The following is a 22,728-nucleotide window of genomic DNA, read 5'->3' as shown; positions in this document are numbered from 1 at the left end:
CTAGTCAACTTAGAGAATGACTCTCAATTTAAAGTAAAATGTTAGGTATGTGAAATTATGCCAGGACTTGGGAAAATACATTTTAGACAGGGACGCTGTTATACCACGCCACGGCACCGCAGACTGTGCAAAACAGCATACTTCGTATGACCGACGCACGACCATCACACAAATAGAATCAAGAATAAAGAAACAACCTGGCGGCGGCAGCATGGTAGCTAGCCATGCACACCATTTGCACAGGTTACGTGACTGGCAGATTTAGCATGAACGAAAATTATATCCAACCTTAATTCATTATGTAAGAACTACTCTGAAAAGTTGGTGTGTGTCGGTATGTGGAGTTAAATTATGGAATCATTTGGGCAACCACATTAAATTGTGTGGAAACATTTATAAGTTCAAAAAGAAATATAAAGAAATTATGTTAGCACAGTACATAAACGAGTAAAAATGTTTATAGAGTTAGTAAGAAGTGTAGACTATTGTATAGACATTGAACAGTATTTGGTATATGACATTATGCCAGTAATGATCAGGGTGCAAGACTATTTGTAATTGCTTAGAAGGTAAAAATGTGTTAAACTTTAAATGAATTGGAAAATAATGGAATGCCATTAATGCAATTGTTAGTACCTAACTATATTCTAATGTAGATATAAAATGTAAATATGAAATTGTTCTATTCTGTTTAGTTATGTTATTTTCTGATTTCTATCTTATTTGAGTGTATTTAACTGTGGATAGTAACGGGTGTACGGGGTTGGCGTTTATAAGCTTTTGCTTCAGCCCATGCCCTTTCGGCCGCACCTAATTTGAGAAACTGAGTTATTGTATTTTTCTTTTGTTTGTTTTTTTAAATTTATGTTAGTAAGAGTTTATGTTGGTATTTTGTTTTGTTTTGTTTATGTGCGTGCTGAATAAACTCATTCATTCATTCATTCATTCATAGCTGAGTGACCCAGTTAGACAGCACTTCGGACCAGAAGATCAGAATGTCTCTCTCACACACAGATGTCTGATTTATGAACAAGTTAGGTTGCTGTTTATTAATTAATAGCTGAAGTTAACCTTCACTTACTGTCATGGCCGTAGTGGTTCCCAGCCTCGTCCACCTGTTGAACTTCTTCTCTGCCACTTGCTGAGGCTGCCTGCCGCAGATGTGGATGCTCCGCGTCCACGCGAAGCAAACATGTCTGTTATTTTAAGACATTTTGCAGCATCTGCCTGAAGGGTACTCTCTTCTGATCCCTGGCTCTTTCAGCGCCACCTTTCCTCTTCTTGCCACCATCCATATCGCTCGTTATCGCTCTGTCCGTCACTGGCGCACTGTGTAGCCCAACTGAGGCCCGAGATGGAGGGGTAATTGGCCTGCCCCTCACCTCATTGGTCCAGGCCACAATCAATCATGACTAAAGGGCCGATCTACCAGTTTATGCACCAATAGGAGGGTTTACGAGTATATACTGGTATCCAGTGTTGCCACAGTTACTTTGAAAAAGTAATCCAATTACTGATTACTCAATTGTAAAAGTAACTAAGTTAGATTACTAGTTACGTTTTAGTTACTTTCCCCAGCTGCCGACAACAACCCTCTGCCACCTCAACATGACAATACTTGTTTTGCCAAAACTCACTTTATAGTTACCCTTTCTTGACTTCAATGAAAATATATACTTGTTTTATAAAAAGTAAAATAAAAACCTCTTTCTTGACCTCATATTTAACTGTTGACAGCACTGTAACAGTAAAACTTGTAATTTCTAACCTACATTGTTAATAGATGTAACTATTAAATTCTTTCTAACATTTAAATTTTCTCTAAACATTTTACTTGTCGAAATTATTATTATTTTAAGTAGTATTAGTAGTTTTATTAAAAAAAAAAAGGCTTCAAAACTGGACCTTTAATCTAGGGGTGTTGTGAGGGGGGGACATCCTTGCCCCATGCCCCCATTCCATCTGGATTCGCCCCTGGTTTGGTGTTTGAGCACAAAGAATAGATAACATTTATTTATGCAGAAAACATGACCAGATTTACAGGTAAGAAAGTTTTATTGTGTTTTCACATCATGTGGTCCTCAGAAAGAGTGTTTAGGTGCATTTGAGTGGAAAATAGTGTTAGTTGTTGACGCGTCACGGAGGATCAGCTGTTTTAACGTGCAGATACGGAGCGGCTCAGCTCAGCTCTAAATAAAGGAGGAAAAAAAGCATAAAAATGTCTTTGTAAAGTTCAGTGCAGGTGTGCTGTTATCACCACGCTTTAAGAGGTGACGACGAGTCGTAGCTGCTACAAAAAAAAAAAAAAAAAAATCCGCAGGCCAGCGGGCAAATGCCCGGTGTGCAATACTATCAGTCCAGCGGTGCCACCAGGGGAGAGGCCCGGCAACGCTGGAATGCACCCCCCACACCGCTCCCCCCACGGAGGCACTGGATGCAATCTCATACACAACGGAAGCACACAGGGCGCTGGCATGGGCACACAAAAAGAGGGGGTCCCAGAACCACACCACCTGGACCACGGCCCCCAAAGGGAGGAGCTAACGGGAACAGGGGGCAAAAGCGCCATTGCAATCGAACCCAAAGCAGGGGTGTATTTTTTTTTTTTTCTGTTGGGGTGCCCAAATTTATGCACCTACTGTATTTTGTTTAAAGAATTATTGCACACTTTCTGTAAATCTTATAAACTTCATTTCACTTCTGAAATATCAGTGTGTTCGTCTGCTATATGATGTATTTAACTGAAATTGCTGATCCAAACAACCAATGATTTATAAAGGAAAATCATAAAATTTATCAGGGGTGCCCAAACTTTTGAATACAACTGCACTTATTTGCCTCACTGTATGTATTTCCGGACCAGTAGCTGCATCAGACTACGGAAGTGTATTGCACTCACTGGATAAAAAAACATTTGACCACTGATCTCATAATTACGAGATCAAGCTATTTTTTAAATTTATTTTCTGTGTGTGTGTGTGTGTGTGTGTGTGTGTGTGTGTGTGTGTGTGTGTGTGTGTGTGTGTGTGTGTGTGTGTGTGTGTTTGTTTCCGTACTTCCAGTCCCTCTGTAAGGACAAGCGTGAGAATGCCCGAGTCGTAATCGAAAATTTGTAACCTCCGACACTGCACTGTGATCCACACCACGGGGCGGACAAAGTGTGGATTTCCCACTAAACTGTTGCTGGATGAATGAAACTCCTCCAGCGAGGCGGGGCACAGCTCGGGCACACAGACTGACATGTGTCCGGGTGGGAGTGAACCGCGCTGTGTCCCTGAGTGGTCGGTGGGTCTGTGTGAGTCGCCCCGTGCTCCTCCCTGGACATTCATCTGGGAGCACTTCAGGGGAAAAATCCACACTTTGTGTTTGATTATAGTGCGTTATCATCGGCTGAGCTCAGCCCGCTTCTTTACTGAGGGACTGGAAGTATGGAAGTATATACATGAAACAATTTAGACACCTGATCTTTTCTCATAATTGCGAGATCCTGATCTCGTAATTATGAGATCTTGATCTCGTAATTGAGATCTTGATCTCGTAATTATGAGATCCTGATGTCGTAATTATGAGATTTTTTTTTCTTGTAATTCAGAGAAAAGATCTCGTAATTATGAGATTTTTTTCTCGTAATTACGAGATCAGGATCTCGTAATTATGGTCAATTTTTTTTTTATCCGGTGAATGCATTACGCTTCCGTATCGGACAGTTGACCAAAACGATATTTTTTTTTTCTAAAATTTAAAATATATATATATATATATATTTTTTAACCTGTTTTTTTAAAAAAAAAAATACAAGTATGTGAAACAGTTTGGATGCTTAAATTTCTTTACAAGCCATATACCAATATCACACTGATATGATGTCTTGCTCTGCTTTATGACCAGTGGTGACCAAAGTTAACTTAAAAAAAAAAAAAAAAAATTGAACAGCAGACATGACATTTTTTTACAGAATATCTCATAATTGCCATATCCACTAGTTGCAGGAATGGGGTGAAGTCTATCCCTGATCACCTTATTTTATTGTTTTTGGCATGGGAAAGGGAACACACAGTGGAAACACAATTTAGCACTTATCTTTCATTCCTAACTTTATCCTACATCATTTTATTTTAATTTGGTGAAATACAGCTTATTAACATTTATTTTTTGTTGTGTTTATGCCATTTGAGATGATCCAAAATGAAGTATTTGCATATGGTTTGATATCTTTCTGTTGCTGGCTGATATTGCATTGGTACTGTAACTAGGTACATGCTTGTCCTATCTGCATTTGCAGTTTCCCCATCAGGATGTCCGCAGGGCAGCTTTTGATGCCATGGGTCATTTTTGTGAAGCTCAGCACAGTGTGTGTAAAGAAAACCCCACTGAAGCCAACAAACAGGGTAAAGGCTCTATAGCTCTATTGCAAACACACAAAACGTTATATAAGGGCATGAAGATGATATTGTGAATGGCTGTGTGCGTGCACACGCCTGCCAACCTGCAGAACTCAAATTATTGAGCCTACTCAATTAATGTGTTCTTGATTAATGAAGACATTCTTGGCAAATGCTTTTGCTTTCGTCCGTTTTGTGCTGGTCCCAGAATTTAACCTCCAGCGGCACAATACGAATGCTCGGAGCCGTCCCTCTTAATCACAGCCCCATTTCGGAGAGGAAAGCCCACAAAAAAGAACCCCAGTCCTATTCTATTATTCCTAGCTGGGGTATTCAGGCGACCAGTCCTGCTTTGAAGACCCTAATTTTGGTGGCCAAGTGGTTAGTGCACTTGGTTTCACTGTGGAAGGTTCCCGGTTCAAACTCCACCCCTGCCACATGTCTCCAGGTAATGTGGAGTTGCATCAGGAAAGGTATCCGGCATAAAACTTGTGCCAATTCAACATGCAGATCCACCTTGGATTTGCTGTAGTGACTCGGAGTGCAAAACGGGAGCAGCCAAATGGACTTAACTTCTTAATGTGGCTATGGCCTCCACTAGATAGGGCTGCAACAAAAAATCATTTTGAAAATTGATTAATCATATGATTAATTATAGGCATCAGAAGGCTGATGTCTACCCCGTGCACTCTGCAGGCTGAGATACAGTGCATCCAGAAAGTATTCACAGCGCTTCGCTTTTTCCACGTTTTGTGTTATAGCCTTATTCCAGATTAGATGAAATAATTCTTTTTCCTCAAAATTCTACACATACTATCACATAATGACAATGTGAAAAGTTTTTTTATTTTTTATTTTCTGTTTTCACCGATGTGTTGAGAGGACATGCAGGTGGTTGGTGTGACAGAGGAAAATAGAGGTCAGGGTGAGATGGAAATAATTGATCTGCTGTGGTGACCCCTAAAGGGATCAGCCGAAATAAAATGATCCTAGTTAGCTAAGCAGCATAACTTTAGCTAGTTATGTTGATTAAACTGCATTATTATATGGCTAGACATTACACGCGCTCTTGATTGGCTGATTTTGGGTCTGATGATATTTTCCCATATCAGACCGTTACCATGACAATCGGTCCGGATCGTGTATCGATTTGCGACTTTGTTTACAGTTTTCACGGTATGAAATAAAAAACAAACAAAGAAAATGGAGGAATTAACAGCAAACAAGCTCCATGTTAACGTGCAAAGACCAACAAGATGAAAACTTGAAAACTCCGAACAGTCAAGAACAGATCGAAAACTTGATTACAAAATAGAAAGCTAAAAACACCATTAGTAAAACTTGGAATCAGAAGTCAGACATGAACATACTCCATAAATATCTAAACAGCGTCGGAAAAACACACACAGATTAAAAGATTCCCAGCTAACGACTGGACTATCTGTTAGCAAGTTCTTCATGGAGGTGAAGAAAGTGAACAGTTCTGACTGAGCCGAAGTTTTTAGCTTTATTTTCCACCATTTATCTGTATCACTTTGACACCGGCTCACCCCAGTCCAGCTGTATGTGTCCTGTTTTAAAAAAAAAAAAAAGTTGAGATATTTGCTGCTGCAACATCTTTAAATTTGTCTCTTTGTCTCTGTGTTCTTAAGCCCTACAGAAATTGCTGGAGGTTGTGTTGCCTTGCTTCCTGGAAACAGTGCGCGAGGAGCCCGAACGTCACGTTGTGATGGGCGTCCTGGAGGCCATTAACGGTGTCATCAAATCCTGCCAGGTGGAGGTTTTCAAGAACCCTGTATGGCTTCAGGAGGTCAGCTATGTCATCCGTGATGTACTTAAGAAAAAGGTGAGAAAAGAGAAGGATGATTAGGATGCAAAATAATTACCCCTTTAGAATTGTCGTGGCTGTGGGTCTCTGTAGCATGTAAAATTTGATAAACTGTAGTAATAAGAGTAACCCTTCATGTTTCCCTCTCTCTAGACTGCTTGTCAGGACAGCAGTGATGACACTGATGATGATGACCAAGAGGTCGGTTGTCCTTCCCCTCAATATAAATATCACAGTCACACACATTGATTGCTGTTGGTCCTGGAGATCACCTGTGCTACATATTGTCCTCCTTACATGCTCTCTGAAGAGCTTACAGACTCAAGTCTGAACTAGGAAAAGGTGCACGGCAGGTGATCTCCAGGAGCAGAACCAGTGGCCTCTGTTTGAGAGCACTGCATTATTGAACTGAAGATTTCATTCAGCTTCTCCTCAGGTTGTGTGTGTGTGTGTGTCTCTCCTCATAGTTTTTGGCATTGAGTTTCCACATTGTTTACTCTTTGGGTTTTCTTTGTGTTGTCTGCCTCAGGCTGAGTATGACGCCATGCTGCAGGAGTTTGCTGGAGAAGGAATCCCCCTGTTAGCGGCCGCTGTGCCTGCGGATTCTTTTGCACCTTACCTCAATGACCTGCTGCCTCTCATCATGAGCAAAGCTGTGAGTCTGAACCCGTGGGCACAAACAGGAGTTTGACAGAAACCAGTTCACCCAAACACGCCCCCCTAGGGGTGATGTCACAGGGATGATAGACTCCTGAGACTGCTGTTGAAGTGTTGAGCCAAGAAGAGGATTAATCTGCTATTTTATATTCAGAGACTGAGTTTCTGAGTATTAGATTAGTAAATTGTTCTCAGTCAAGCAGCAGCAGTTGGTTGCTTTCAACAGTATTTTGCTAAGTGTGAAGCATAATACGAAGGTTAGGAGTATCCCCAGTGCTGGTACAGTAAAAATACAAATAAGTGGGTGAGTCAGCAAGTGGGTTTGTCCATCCTCGCCAATTTGTGAGCAATACTTTAAAAACAGTAAATCTTGTCATCTTGTAACTCATCACATTAAAAGCTTGCATAATGAGGATGAAGTCTTTAGATAGTGGTGAACTTTATGCCACCAGATCATTTGATAAAGCAAATTTGTTTGTCTCTATAATATCCCATTAACAAATCTGCCACCTACTGGGGAAATTTTAGAAAACTGATGTAGGTGGAAAGCTGTGGTTGTAGATTGGCCTCCACCTATTGAGCACTGGGCACATCATGAGTTTGCCAGTGCACTCTGCCCACTGCCAGCTGTCTTGATATCAGTGTTGGCTAACAACTTAGCACCTCTGGGGAGAAACCTGATGCCAAATACAGAACAAAATATACAAGAGAACAGGAAAGTAAAATGGGAATTAGAGAATAGATAGGTGTGGCTGGGGATGATGTCTTAACATCTCACTGCAAATTGATGATAGTAAATTCAGAACGCTGGTCTGAAAAATTTAGAAACCATTTTGGAGTTTGTATTAAATGTAAGAATCATATGTGGAGCTAAATGGGTCCTCATTACATCACCAACTATTTCAAAACATTTCAAAAATGTTTCACGTGATTTGCCCCAAAACCATACGTCTCTTTGCAGTAGCACATAAACAAAAAGACTGACAGATTGATAGATTTGTTTCTGTAAAACAAGTTTTGTACTGACTCAGCTGCAGGTTAAAACAAGATGAGCTTTTTCCATTCAGTCATAAATAATAATAATATTAGCAAGTGATGTAGGATCAGAATTTTTTCTGATACAAAACATTGAAACAAAGCGGACATTTAATTCCAAAATTCTGAATATTTATTACTTACTGTTTTGTTTTGTATCAAACAGCTGTTTGTTTCTTCCTTCAAAGAAATCCTCATGCACTGTGGCAGACAGATCCTTTGCTGTGGGAACAGTTGCTGAAATCCTGAAAGGTCTTGGGGGCGTGTCCGGGGGCAGGGGAGTGGCTGGCCGGCTGTCTAGTCAACTGCTTCCTGTCCTGGTAGCTGGAGTCAAAGACAACGATGCTGAAGTTCGCAACAACAGCGTATTTGGTCTGGGATGTCTGGCTGAGGCAGCAGGACCCATCGTTGCAATCGTATCCTCTCACACAGGTGCACACTTGAATCTATTCAGTAAAATGATGACTGCAATGTTATTCCTGAGTGAAGGCTTTCCCAGAAATTATCCGATGATGCTGTCCCTGTTTTCCAACCTACTGGCTAAAGAGAGGGATCTCAAGGTGATTGACAACCTGTGTGCTGCCCTCTGCAGGATGATAATGAGTAACGTAGATGCCGTTCCACTGGAGCAGGTAGAGCTGTTTCTCATCTCTCACAGTGACACTCAGCCTTCATTCTGCCAAACCATATTTTTAGTCTTGACATAAAAGGCACAAGGCAAGAAAATGCATTTCCTTTTTTGATAAACTGTAACAGCTCTTTCAGGATTTGTGCTGAACTCCGAAATTCATTATTTTCCAAGGTAGGTGTGCGCGCGTACCACATGCTCCAATCATTTAAATAGAAAAAGGCTTAAATACAGACGAGGCCAACTCTTCTTTGACCGAAGGGGGAGAAAGGAACATTCATTGTGAACATCTGCATATTTAATGAGTTAAACAGTTTACCTTGTGCTTCTTTCTTCCCATGTGAAATGGGTAGACCAAAGTTCTGTGCTGAGCACAAAGAACATTTTAGTGTGACTGTGGATGTTTACTGTCATTGATGTGCTTTCACATCAAGGCTGCAGTAAATTTCATGAAAACCAACATAAAACGTCATTCAATAATGTGTATCACATTATAGTTTTGTGGTGTCCGATGGCTGTACACAAACAGATCCAGACATCACATTTCAGTTTCACTTTGTACTCATCCTGGGTTGTGCTTCTTCAACACAGACAGACACAGACACATGCACACATCTCAAAGTCTGACGTGTGATGATCACAGCTGACGTGACTCGTTCTCTGTACGTAGAGCACTCGCAGAATGCAGCAGAATTATTGTCCAGGTTGTATTGTAGAACATGAAGGAATTGTCTGAAATTGCAGTGGTTTGTTTGATTTTAAAATTGCAAGCGCACAACATCAGAGCACACGAGCTGTGGATGCTTTTAGCTGCTGTGTAGCATGTGAAGCCATGCAAATCCAGTTCCACCTTCAGATCTTACTGGTATGTTCATTTAAAATAATAATAATTACGCAAGCGTCCATGTGTAAGTGATATAGTTATTTGTAAGACTACTGTGACAGTTTACCTCAGCAGCCACATTGAATTAATTTATTGCTGGAGCAGATGAAGATGAATGACAGAATGCATCAGCTGCAGTTTGTCCCGTCAAATGTGTCACTGCTGTCTCACAGGTGCTGCCTGCTCTAGTGGCTCATCTTCCTCTAAAGGATGATTTGGAGGAGAACAAGACTGTGTTCAGCTGCCTGGTGATGCTCTACACACACAATCCTGATATGGTATGTGCAATGATAATTATAATTGGAATATACAACCCCTGGCAAAAATTATGGAATCACCGGCCTCGGAGGATGTTTATTCAGTTGTTTAATTTTGTAGAAAAAAAGCAGATCACAGACATGACACAAAACTAAAGTTGTTTCAAATGGCAACTTTCTGGCTTTTAGAAACACTATAAGAAATCAGGAAAAAAAATTGTGGCAGTCAGTAACGGTTACTTTTTTAGACCAAGCAGAGGGGAAAAAAAATATGGAATCACTCAATTCTGAGGAAAAAATTATGGAATCATGAAAACAAAAGAATGCTCCAACACATCACTAGTATTTTGTTGCACCACCTCTGCTTTTATAACAGCTTGCAGTCTCTGAGGCATGGACTTAATGAGTGACAAACAGTACTCTTCATCAATCTGGCTCCAACTTTCTCTGATTGCTGTTGCCAGATCAGCTTTGCAGGTTGGAGCCTTGTCATGGACCATTTTCTTCAACTTCCACCAAAGATTTTCAATTGGATTAAGATCCGGACTATTTGCAGGCCATGACATTGACCCTATGTGTCTTTTGTAAGGAATGTTTTCACAGTTTTTGCTCTATGGCAAGATGCATTATCATCTTGAAAAATGATTTCATCATCCCCAAACATCCTTTCAATTGATGGGATAAGAAAGTGTCCAAAATATCAACGTAAACTTGTGCATTTATTGATGATGTAATGACAGCCATCTCCCCAGTGCCTTTACCTGACATGCACCCCATATCATCAATGACTGGAAATTTACATGTTCTCTTCAGGCAGTCATCTTTATAAATCTCATTGGAACGGCACCAAACAAAAGTTCCAGCATCATTACCTTGCCCAATGCAGATTTGAGATTCATCACTGATTGACTTTCATCCAGTCATCCACAGTCCACGATTGCTTTTCCTTAGCCCATTGTAACCTTGTTTTTTTCTGTTTAGGTGTTAATGATGGCTTTCGTTTAGCTTTTCTGTATGTAAATCCCATTTCCTTTAGGCGGTTTCTTAAAGTTCGGTCACAGACGTTGACTCCAGTTTCCTCCCATTCGTTCCTCATTTGTTGTGCATTTTTGATTTTTGAGACATATTGCTTTAAGTTTTCTGTCTTGACGCCTTGATGTCTTCCTTGGTCTACCAGTATGTTTGCCTTTAACAACCTTCCCATGTTGTTTGTATTTGGTCCAGAGTTTAGACACAGCTGACTGTGAACAACCAACATCTTTTGCAACATTGCGTGATGATTTACCCTCTTTTAAGAGTTTGATAATCCTCTCCTTTGTTTCAATTGACATCTCTCATGTTGGAGCCATGATTCATGTCAGTCCACTTGGTGCAACAGCTGTCCAAGGTGTGATCACTCCTTTTTAGATGCAGACTAACGAGCAGATCTGATTTGATGCAGGTGTTAGTTTTGGGGATGAAAATTTACAGGGTGATTCCATAATTTATTCCTCAGAATTGAGTGAGTCCATATTGTTTTCCCTCTGCTTGGTCTAAAAAGTAACCGTACTGACTGCCACAATTTTTTTTTTTTCCTGATTTCTTATAGTGGTTTCTTAAAGCCAGAAAGTTGCCATTTGAAATGACTTTAGTTTTGTGTCATGTCTGTGATCTGCTTTTTTTCTACAAAATTAAACAACTGAATGAACATCCTCCGAGGCCGGTGATTCCATAATTATTGCCAGGGGTTGTATATGGAATGATAATTCCATAGGTCTCTTAGATGAGCAGAACATAATGTATTCATAATTTTACTAAAGACTGATTGAAGTGAAATTGTATGTTTGTTTTTTTTGTGTTGATGACGAGCTGTAATCTTTTATGAATTAATTTTTATTTATTTTAAATTAAGCGAGATAAGCCAGTTCCAAAAAAAAAAAAACTGGGTTCAACTTTGAAATATTACAATTGTTTAGGCCTGTGCAAGTCTTTCATCAACACATAAGACTAAACTCAAGTAAGTGTGTGTCTGTGTGTGTGTGGTGCATCTGTAAAGTATTCACACGCTTCACTTTTTCCAAATTTTATGTTACGGCCTTATTCCAAATAGATTAAATGTTTCCTCAAAATTCTACTCACAACACCCCATAATTAAAACATGTACATGAGTATTCTCTGCACCTTTGGCACCAATTACAGCCTCAAGTCTTCTTGAATATGATGCCACAAGCTTGGTGCACCTATCTTTGGGCAGTTTTGCCCATTCCTGATCTGAAGCCACTCCTTTGATATCTTGGCTGTGTGCTTAGGGCCATTGTCCTGCTGAATGATGAACCATCAGCCACAGTCTGAGGTCCAGAGCGTTCTGGAGCAGGTTTTCATCCAGGATGTCTCTACATTGCTGCATTCATCTTTCCCTCAATCCTGTTTAGACTCACAGTTCCTGCAGCTGAAAAGCATCATCATGATGCTGCCACCACCATGCTTCACTGTGGGGTTGGTGCCTGGGTTCCTCCAAACGTGATGCCTGGCATTCGCTCCAAATAGTTCAGTCTTTGTCTTGTCAGACCAGAGAATTTTGTTTCTCATGAGAGAGTCCATCAGGTGGAGCAGAAATGTTTCTGTACTCTTCCCAGATTTGTGTGCCTCGAGACAATCCTGTCTGAGATCTACAGACAATTCCTCGGCTTCATGCTTGATTTGTGCTCTGGCATGCACTGTCAACTGTGGGACTTTATTGTAACAGGTGTGTGCCTTTTTAAATCATGTCCAATCAACTGAATTTACCCCAGGTGGACTCCAGTTTAGGCCGTAGAAAACATCTCAAGGATTACCATGGCACAGGATGCACCTGAGCTCATTTTGAGCTTCATGAAAAAAGGCCGTGAATACTTGTGTACAACTGATTTCTTAGGTTTTTTTTTTTTTTCCATTTTAAAAAGTTGCAAAATACAACTTTTTTCACATTGCCATTATGGGATATTGTGTGTAGTATTTGAGGACAAAAATGAATGTCATCTATTTTGAGTAAGGCTGTAACAAGAAAATGTGGGGAAAAAAATACACACACACACACACACTGGTGTCCTTGCTATATCGTGGTTCACCTTTCACGGCCGTCGCGCATTGTGTTCTGCGTCCTCATCATACGGCCGGTTTGGCATCACTGCAATTGCTCTCACTGCCTCCGAGGCGCTTACCGAGTCTGCGGGCTCAGTAAGCGCTGCAGCGGGCCACTCGCACCGCCCCCGTCTGCTGTGTGGAGTTGCAGCCAAAATCTGGCAACAGGTCCAGAGACTACGCTCGCTGTTTTGATGCAGAGCGCTCTAGCAGCCCGCAAGGATAGAATTCAGCAGCGCTGCATGGTCTTGGTAACTGCAGCCGCAGAGCTCCGTGGTCACTGAGAGATGTTTGTATCTTTTTAATGACTTGGATTCTTTGCGGGTCCCGCATCCATCCCGCAACGGTAACACCGAGGCAGTGAGTGAAGGGAGAGCACGTGCATTGTGTTCTGCGTGTGTCTGTTTATAAGATCTTCTCGTCCAGAAGAAAAAAAGTTGCGCCAACAACTACCCATAACTGTGTTCTCACTCGAAAAGACACCTGCACTCAGTGGAAAAAACACTGCTAGCTGCGGAGGGGCACCAGGACGAAGTGGCGCGATCAGAGGAACTGTGAAATACTGGTGAGTCACTATTAATAATTTCATATGTGTCCAACCTTGTAGGTTGATTGTTAAAATTTTCCTGTTTTCCTGTGGCGCCCGCGTCATGAGCGGCTGGGTGCCGACGCGCAAATCCGTCCGCACGTCTTTCATTACAAATCTCCTTTAACAGTGGAATGTCCGGATAAACTGCTGATCCCGACCTCTTCTGAATTTCTCAGCTCTCTCGTGACGTCCTGCATCACAGAGCCCTAAATTTGGAAGTTTTCAGCTTGAAACAGGCTGACGACGGCGGCTCGGGCCGTGGCGCACCATCTGGCGCCGGGGCTTTCCTTAAGCGATAGTAACACTCCTTAATCTCTCATCAACCCGTTAAAATTTTCACCGAAAACCATATGAATTTCTCGAATGGTGTCCACTTGGATGTGTCTCACAGTTTCTGAAAAAAGTTTGATCAAGCAAAGTGGCAGTCTCTCAGCAAGTTCTCAGACAAAGGAATTCCGACGGGAGGGGTGGACCAGTGCTCATTCAAAGCCTGCCCACAGGCGAATGACGCAACCGACAGGCGTGAAAAAACTCACGCATGCGCACGAGGGTTCAAGGTTGGCTGATGTAATCGCACGTGATTCAAATCCATATAGTTTTTGAAAAAAATAAAAAGGTCCGATACTTTCTCACAGACCTCGTATTATTGTAAAAAGAACATTTGATTCATTATTTGTTGATCCAGAATATCACATTTGGATTGGTAATTATCCTTAAAGCTGTGGCATCACAGATATGTTGTGTGTGTTTAGGTCAGTGGGTTTGAATCCTGTTGTGTGTGGGTTTTTTTTGTTTTTTTTTTCCTCCTCTTCAGATGGTGAAACTAATGAAATCCATAGTTGCTGCTGCTAGTCATGTTCTGGGAAACAAGATCTGATTCAGGTAAATATTGTGGCTTAACCATTGACGCATTAATTGTACATTTTTGTGAACGTAGTGCAGCATTTTTTGTTGATGTGTTCTTTTTAGGCCACATATTGGAAGTCAGCCGCTTGAAGTAAAATGAAACTTGGCCATTAGGCTTTGTCTTGGGGCTCGACCTCTTAATATGTGGACATTGACCATTGTCTCAGGTGTCTACCATTGTGTATTGGGGATATTGTGTAACTAACTCTGACAATTTCAAAAGTAAATAAATAAAAACTACACTGTTTGTGTCCAATATGGATCAAAGTCATTCTAGTTGACATTGTTATCATAATATGAATAACATCACAACATGCTATATATATATATATATATATATATATATATATATGTGTGTGTGTGTGTGCGCACACTCATCTTGCTCTGACTCTTTCAGAGCTCTTGATAGCGATGTTATCATGATTGAGGTACATTTATGGATGCTGAGAGCAGCCATCACTTAACATACTGTATTTGCTCCATTAAAGCACCCACCCATTAAATGTAATGTAATCAGCGTGCACACTACAAAAACTTTTAAAATATGAGGGAGAGGAATGAGTGAAAACGTGAAAGTGAAAAATCACAGCCCTTGCAGTGTCCGTCGTTTAGCAGATGCATGTCAGGCTCCAGGGAGGGTTCACATTCAAGCAGAGGGTTCTGATTTAAAGTGGTTTTGTTCACCACACCCAGGGATAGTGTAGAACCTAACACCATATTACAGTGCAGGCAGCAAGCAGCATTTTAATAATTACCTGCTTTGAATTACACCCTGCCTCGTTTAGGTGTCGGGTTCCGAACATGGTTTGAAAAAAAATAAACACCAGGCTTTTAATCACGGAAATACAGTACCCCCTTTCCTCGAATCTGCGAGTGTCATTGCTGAACTTCATTTTGTACCTCTGTTATTGCTCTGTCAGATTGCTCTGTCCGTATGCGCAAGGGGTTTTTAAATGTGTTCTGATCAGACAGGGTGTTTTTGTCCAATGTGAGCGAAAATCCGTTATTCAAAATCCATTATGTGTGTTCGTGTGTGTTTTTTTTTTTTTTTTTTGAACATGGAAAGCCATACAAAAGCATTGGGACTTTTTGCTGTTGTCTGGTGAGTGCGAATATCTGGTTTATACAATGACTGTTTAGGTGAGCTTTACTGTTGTCTTACCTCATTGCCATGAAATCTCATCAAGTCTGTTCTGGTCAGCTGTAGTGTCTTGTATTTCAGACCCTTCCCTGTCATGCGAACGTCTGCCGTTCTCCTTTCGTGGAACCATTTTATCAGTTCCTCTTCAGTGTCCTCATAATAGTGTGTCTTAATTAGGTGACAGTATGTCAGGACTTTAAAAAGTGCACCAAAAGAGAGAAGTTTTTTTTTTTTTTTTTTTTTTTTTGCCAGCAGTGGCCTTATTTGTTTTGGGTGAACTTGCATTATCAGTCTGGACTGTGTTCAGTCCCGTGACACCCACAAAGTCCAGTTTGTTTGACTACGGTGAGTGCTGTGGGCCGTGGCAGTGCTCACTTTAAACATGTTTTTCCACGGTACAATCCAGCTGAATGCTGCATGTGAGCACAAACATACAGGAAGACCGATGTCACTGACACGGCTTTTGAAATTAACAGGTATTACTCATTATTATCACTTAGTGAGGCATTGCTGGGCCAGTAGCATCGATTTACAATTATGCTACCCTGTCTATACCTGCCCGCAGTAGCGGTGGGTATCCCAGTACCCGCCCATTGTGCATAACTGATGACGTCATATCATGCGCAACCCAAGAACTGTCCACAGACAATAACATGAAAAGATGAGAAGTGTGTGTTGGTCCCAATATGGATATTCCGGATGATTTTCCTCATGGATAGTATGACAATGAACAGCAGCCAAAGCCCAGCTTGTGTATCTCAGTAAGTGATAATAATGCAAATAACATGCTGTTGTCGTGCGGTATGCATTTTCTGAGTCCCTCCGTCCATGCCTTCGCCCAAAATGATCTGTCATTTTGGGCGAAGGCATGGACGGAGGGACTCAGAAATGCATACCAGGTCATTTTGGGCGAAGGGCATGGACGGAGGGACTCAGAAAATGCATACCGCCCTCCAAAAGCATGTTATTGTATTATTATTACTACTTGGATAATACAGTCTTCAATTGATTCAGTTGATTTCTCACCTTATTAATGAATGTTGAGCCATGGTCAGCATGCAAAGCAGCAGACTATTTCATCTTCTACCTCCATGAAAACCTTTGCATTATTATGACTATATGAACAATTCATGTGACAGAAGGTTTATTTCGTTTCATATGGGGAAGTTGAGGTGAAATCCTGAGTATTTTGTGCCATACCGACAGTGCACATCCAGTCACACATTTTACCTTTATTAAACGACACATTACCTAAAGGCTATATTATTGCGTGAACACAAGTGTTTGTAAATGGAATTTTCCACTGTTTGTGTGGCATGGAGGCACTTAAATACTCATTTGAAGAACACACTGTGCATCTTTGCCTCACCTATGATGTTGCATGCAATATAATTTGGGTATGCAGATAAAAAAAAAGTCTGGTTTATGTCCACTCTATTGCCGTAATTTCCACCACAACACTGTAATGTCCCTTTAAACAGTTTGTATGAAAGATTGTTTGGGTAGTTTCTACGGAGATAAACAGTGGACATCAGAGCACATGTATATAGCGCCAAATCACAACAAACAGTTGCCCCAAGGCGCTTTATATTGTAAGGCAATGGGGTGGTGGAAATTACATTTACAAGGCCAATAGTGCCCGTAGTTAAAGAATCACCCTTAAAAGCAGAATCAACTGAAATAAGATTAAATACAATAAAAATTTAACCATAAAAATTAAAAGAAGTAAAATAAATAAAACGTATATAAAAAAGATACACAATAAAATACTAATGATAAAACAGGGAGAAGAGATGTGTCTTCAACCTGGCTTTAAAGTCTCCACAGAGTCTGACTGGCGTATTTGTGCAGGCAGATCATTCCATAGAGCTGGAGCGCGGTGATAAAAAGCTCTGTAACCCGCTGACCTTTTCTTCACCCTCGGGACACACAATAGTCCTGCAACCCTGTGAACGCAGAGCCCTTGCCGGCACATAGGACTCAACCAGGCCGGCCAGATAGGGGGGGCGCCAGTCCATGAACAATTTTATAGGCCAATAGTAATACTTTAAAATCTGATCTCAAGGAGTGAGTGAATGAATGAGTCTGAGCCAGAGCAACCAGAGGAACGAGAGGAGACTCACGTGCAGCCAGACATCTCTGCACCTCCTCCAGTCCGGTGGAAGAAGAAGCTCGCGCACAATTAAACCCTGCTGCATCGCATTCAGTTTGATTGTTGTCACCAAGTCGGCTAAAAGTCTAATTTCAGTGCTCTCCAGCGCGGTCCTGCAGGTGTTCCACCTGCTGCATGTGACTGATATTTGTGAAAATGGGCGAGACGAGAGCCACATGAAGCCACACATCTGGCTCTGTCTGTCTCCTCCTCCTCTCTGCGCCACTCCATGGCACAGAGCCCAACTACGCATGCAGTCACAAAGTTCTTCAGAAAAACTGGAGCGATCTGAATTCGGTTGGATGAATATGGGGGTGTGTGTGTGTGTGGAGATAATTCACCTTGTTCACAATGTGACAGAACTTAACGATGCGCTGTTACAATATTGCGCAACAACACGGAACACTATTCTTGACCGTGCGTAATGGTTCCTGATAATTCTCCAGCAACACGTGCCATTAATCGTAGCGCGTGGTAACAGGCTGCAGCAGTTCCCGAGGACACCTGACGCCTCTGCCCCGAATCATCACATTCGTGATCATCGGCTAAGAATGTGTACTTCGTGGCATTCGTGACTTGTCGTTGTTATGTGTAAACACAGCATAACTAACTCTGACAGGTGTGCTCAGCCATTGAGTAGCTGGGAGACACCAGAATTCAATAATCACATGTGGATAGAGCAGGTCGACATGAAACATGCAGGGCAGGTGAAGACAGCTGACCAAGCTATACTTGCAGTTTGCGTGAAACTGCTGATCACGTGAAGTACAACCCAGACCAGTTAACTGGTGCCAGATGACTCCTCTGGTACCATGTGATAAGACATAAGTAGACTAAATGGATTACTTGGTAACTAAAATGATTCCAGTTTTCTCGGTTAAACAAAGTTCAGTTTTGTTGAACATCACGAAAGTTATTCCATGATTTTGGAAACTGTGATGAAAAATGCTAATTGGTGGGCAGCCTTGGCTTTTGAATGCAGCTCTTACAGACACCCCAGGTTTTACTTAAATTATGCAAAACAGAACATCAAATACTGTAACGATGTGGTTCAGACCATTTTAGATGATAAAGAAAAAAGAGCAATGTTGGTGGGGGGTAATAGTCACAGGAAAAAAATCTTTGAATTTTAAACTCAAGTTTGCAAGAAAAATAGACTGATATGCTGGGGGGGGGGGGGGGGGGGGGGAATCAGAGTTCTCTGTAATTGAAAATCACAAATTTGCTTAAGCTGCGTTTACACATAATGACGGCAAGTCACGAATGCCATGAAGTATATGTTCTTGGCCGCTGATCAGGAATGTGATGAATCGGGCAGAGGTGTCAGGTGGCCTCAGGAACTGCTGTAACCTGTTACAATTAATGGCACGTGTTGCTGGAGAATTATCAGGAACCATTATGCATGATCAAGGATAATGTTCCACGTTGTTGCGCGCTATTGCGCGTAACAGCACATCATTAAGTTATGTCACGTTGTTAATGAGGCGAATTGTCTCACACATTCACCCATATTCATCCAAACCGTCAGTTGCTGAACAATTCAGATCGCTCCGTTTTGCTCCTCAAAATCCACATGCAGAAGAACTTTGTGAACTGCATGCTTTGTTGGGCTCTGTGCCATGGAGTGGCACAGAGAGGAGGAGGAAACGAGAGCCAGATGTGTGGCTCCATGCGGCTCTCGTCTCATTCGTTTCCCCAAACATCAGGCACATGCAGCAGGTGGAACACCTGCAGGAACACGCTGAGGAGCATTGGAAGGAAACTTTTAGCCGACTTGGCATCATCTGTCCTCCTTCAGGCATACTGCAGCAATGAAACTGAATGCGGTGCAGCAGGGTTTAATTATGTGCACATCAGAGAAGAACGCTGTCACTGTTAAAGCCCCGTTTACACATAGACGGTAAGAGCTCCCGGAAGCGTCCCGGAAGAGTTTTTGGCCGTCTTAAAGGATCAAACGCCGTTGTCAACGCCGGCACTAGGGGGGCGTGGCTTAGTTCCGGCTTTACCGGGAACGTCGAAAAAATTATTCAACATGTCGAAATATTCCGGGAGCGATCCCGGAGAATTGCCTGACGACTGAGACAACGCGAACAACGGCGTTTGATACTTTTTAATCGCCGTTTCAATCCTGCCCCTTCCTGTAATGCCGCAGTTTACAACCGCCGTAATTGGTGGCCGGCGTTGTATCCTTAACCAACGGCATGTAAAACGGCGATAGAGCCCACGTCAGCGTCCTCAAAGGCGTTTTAAAAAACCGGCGACAGAGGCAGACAAAACGGCGGCGCTAGCGGACAGTACGCCGTTCTAAATGCCACCTCCTGGTTAACGGCATTCCAAACGGCCGATAGGCGGCGGTCAATATAAAAACACTAGCCCGCTGCATGGAGGCCTCTCACTCGCGGCCAGCTCCAGATATTTTTGCAGAGAAGCTCCAGTATGCCTCCTAAAAGAAAATTGGCAGCGGTAAGGACTTACCAAGAGGTCTGGTTCAGAAGCAGAGGAGAAGCCTGTGGTGGAGACGAGCAACACGTTGAGGAGGGGAAAAGGAAAGGAGAAGAAAAGGCTGAGAGATGAGCTCCCTCCTCCTGCAGTGACAGCTGCTTCAGCCTATTATACTCTGGGGGCGGTGCCTATATGCAAACGTTCCTGGAGTAACGCAGGATTTGCCTGGATAAATCCAGCGGTACACAGGGCATTATCGGCGGCAGCAGAACACCGCCGTTCTCACGTGCGTCTTAACCTGCGATTGTAAAGGATGGAACTGGGTATTAACCCCCATTGCCTGACGTGTGCCGGCTGCTACGGCGTCAAAACGCTGCTTTATTCGGTGGATTTAGCTGCGTTTTATCTGCGTATTTGCTGCTAGTACGGCGCTCAAAACGCCGGCGAAATGCTCCGCCCCTTTCCACCGCGAAAACAGCCGGAACTACCGCGAACTTCGGTCTGCGTACTACCCGCCAACAAAACCGTCTGTGTAACCTGGGCTTAAGGATCAACACGCTCAGTTATGACCTCCATGACATGAGGCGAAATGAGGGTGGTGCGTGACATTCGTGGAAGATTTTTTGACAGCCAAAAACATGCGCCATGAAAATCACCAATGTCACGCACCAACACGCATTATTAAGAAACCTGTTCAGATGCGTTAAGTCAAGTTAAGAATGTCAGGAATGTGCCAAGAATGATGCAAATATGACATTCGTAACGCTTCTTGCCTATGTGTAAATGCACCATTAGTCTCGGGGTGAAGTTCGACCCCCGACTGGGTGGTATGACAGTAAACCCTGACATAAACGCCATCTGTTAAGGGAAAAACCTGGTGTTGCAGACTGACTCTCTAAACCCAAAGCGATCAAAGGGAATAATGTTATTAACCATCAGATGACAAAGTAAACTTCTTAAATAATTCTAACTCAGTTTTAAGCTGAAACAAGGACGTTTTAAGCAGAAATGAGGTGATAACGGTGACTCTTTGAAATGATGGACACACAGTGAACGCAACAGCTAGCAGCTCATGTAGCTGCGGTGCGCTGATCACTTCCTCTGTCTTGATGAAATAATGCTGAAATTATGTGGAAATTATTGTTGTACAAAAGCTTCAAATATCTGTCGAAAGATGATGACTGGAGTGCAGTTTTAAGCAGAAACAAGGTGATAATCTGTGAACCGCGGGAAATGACGCATGCATAGTGAAGGCAGGGTGGGCCGATTTTTAGAGGGGACCGTTTGGTCGGTGACATGGCAAGTAGTGGTTTCCTCGTGGAACGCATCACTTTTCAGTTGCATCATACAGCACGATCGTGAGGCACAACAATATAAACATGACTGCATATTAATGATATTAATTTTTTAGTTTGTGCATCGTATTTATTTCAGCGTTATGTTATTTTTCCGAGGTTTTATTAAATTGCAGATTTGACATTGAGATGTTGGAGAATATCTTGAGTTTTTTTGTGTAAATTTATTTGTTGTCTCAACCACTTCTGACATTTTTTTTTTTCTTGGAAATTTGTTGACTGGATCTCAGAATATCCTGTAATATCTGTTTTTTTTTTTGTTTTTTTTTTAATATAAACTAGTTTTTGTCAAGTAATTTGATGTTTTTTCTTGCAAATCTGTCTTTGAGATTTTTGAGAATAACATTTGTTTCACATACATTTTATGTGGTAGTTTTTGTATCATAATTTGTTTTCTCCTGTAAATTTCCAAGTTTATACTCAAATACTGGTTATTTTTCCTCAAAACATTTCCCCCTCCCCTTTAATTTTTTTTTTTTCATTTATGTATGTATTTATTTTATTGCTGACAGCGGCCGTTATGCACCTTCATAGAATACTCCCAATACATGAATGAATACATGAATGCATGAATTTAGTATTCCACTCAGCACAGTGAGCTTTATTTTGTCTTGCCTACACAGAAACCCGGAGCACTTTGGCCACACTGATGCACAATTTGCCCAGAACCACTCAACAGAGTTTCAAGCTGCAGTGACGTCACTTCCTGCAGAGCAGCGGGAGAGGTTTGGCACAGCCGTTGCTGCCTCGTAGTCCAGACACGACATCACATGTTCTATGTGACAGCTAAAACAGCTTTACACTGAAGATGGAAAAAACAGGACAGTAATCACTGACTTTTCTTCATGATGACCTGAACCCGGCATGCTGTTACATTTTAATTCAGCTATGTTCATTAGGTTGATTTTTTTTTTTTTTTTTTTTTTTTTTTTTGCTGCATGCAGGCTAAAGTTTTGTATTTCACTGCCTTCTGTCTGTTTCTGTTGTGCCTGTGGTTTGGACCAGTTTTGCCTTTGATGTCACAGTGTTAAAGAATTTATTCTGCTGATAAATGTTCTATTTAATCTAGCATAACTCTGTGCCATGTTTCTCAGTCATTCTCACAAAATGCTCTGAACGTTCCGACCAAGCACAGCTGTGCGCTCGTCGCAGAGCCCCGTCTCTTCAGTCTCAGCTCAGGCAGCAGAGCTTTGACCTGAATCAGCTGCAGTCTGCTGGGATCTGATGTCTTAGTGTTACAACATTCAAGAGCGGTCAGTGAAGATTAGACACGGTTTTCACCAGTGCTGCAAGAATACAGGAGGAAAGTTCAGTACTGGTGAATTTACCGTGTATGCAGCAGTGCTTTGTAGCAATTAGACCAAAGTCTGAACA

The 22,728-nt window shown here is 41.9% G+C and overlaps 1 protein-coding gene across 1 annotated transcript in view; it reads left to right on the top strand.

Annotated features, from left to right (window-relative positions):
* The window catches only part of ipo4 (importin 4), a 93,665-nt gene extending 71,240 nt beyond the window's left edge, over window positions 1-22,425 (top strand). The window contains 10 exon segments of the mRNA XM_034171129.1: window positions 4,283-4,388; window positions 6,035-6,228; window positions 6,364-6,411; window positions 6,740-6,865; window positions 8,091-8,319; window positions 8,404-8,534; window positions 9,587-9,691; window positions 14,173-14,229; window positions 21,974-22,004; window positions 22,007-22,425. Coding sequence (XP_034027020.1) covers window positions 4,283-4,388; window positions 6,035-6,228; window positions 6,364-6,411; window positions 6,740-6,865; window positions 8,091-8,319; window positions 8,404-8,534; window positions 9,587-9,691; window positions 14,173-14,229; window positions 21,974-22,004; window positions 22,007-22,107 — 1,128 coding nt within the window. The 3' untranslated portion in view covers window positions 22,108-22,425.
* Window positions 22,426-22,728: the final 303 nt, after the last annotated feature.

This window comes from Thalassophryne amazonica, chromosome 1, assembly GCF_902500255.1.
Source record: "Thalassophryne amazonica chromosome 1, fThaAma1.1, whole genome shotgun sequence".
Taxonomy (NCBI): Eukaryota; Metazoa; Chordata; class Actinopteri; order Batrachoidiformes; family Batrachoididae; genus Thalassophryne; species Thalassophryne amazonica.
Note: the sequence above shows the minus strand (reverse complement) of the source record. Positions and strands in the feature narration are given on the sequence as shown.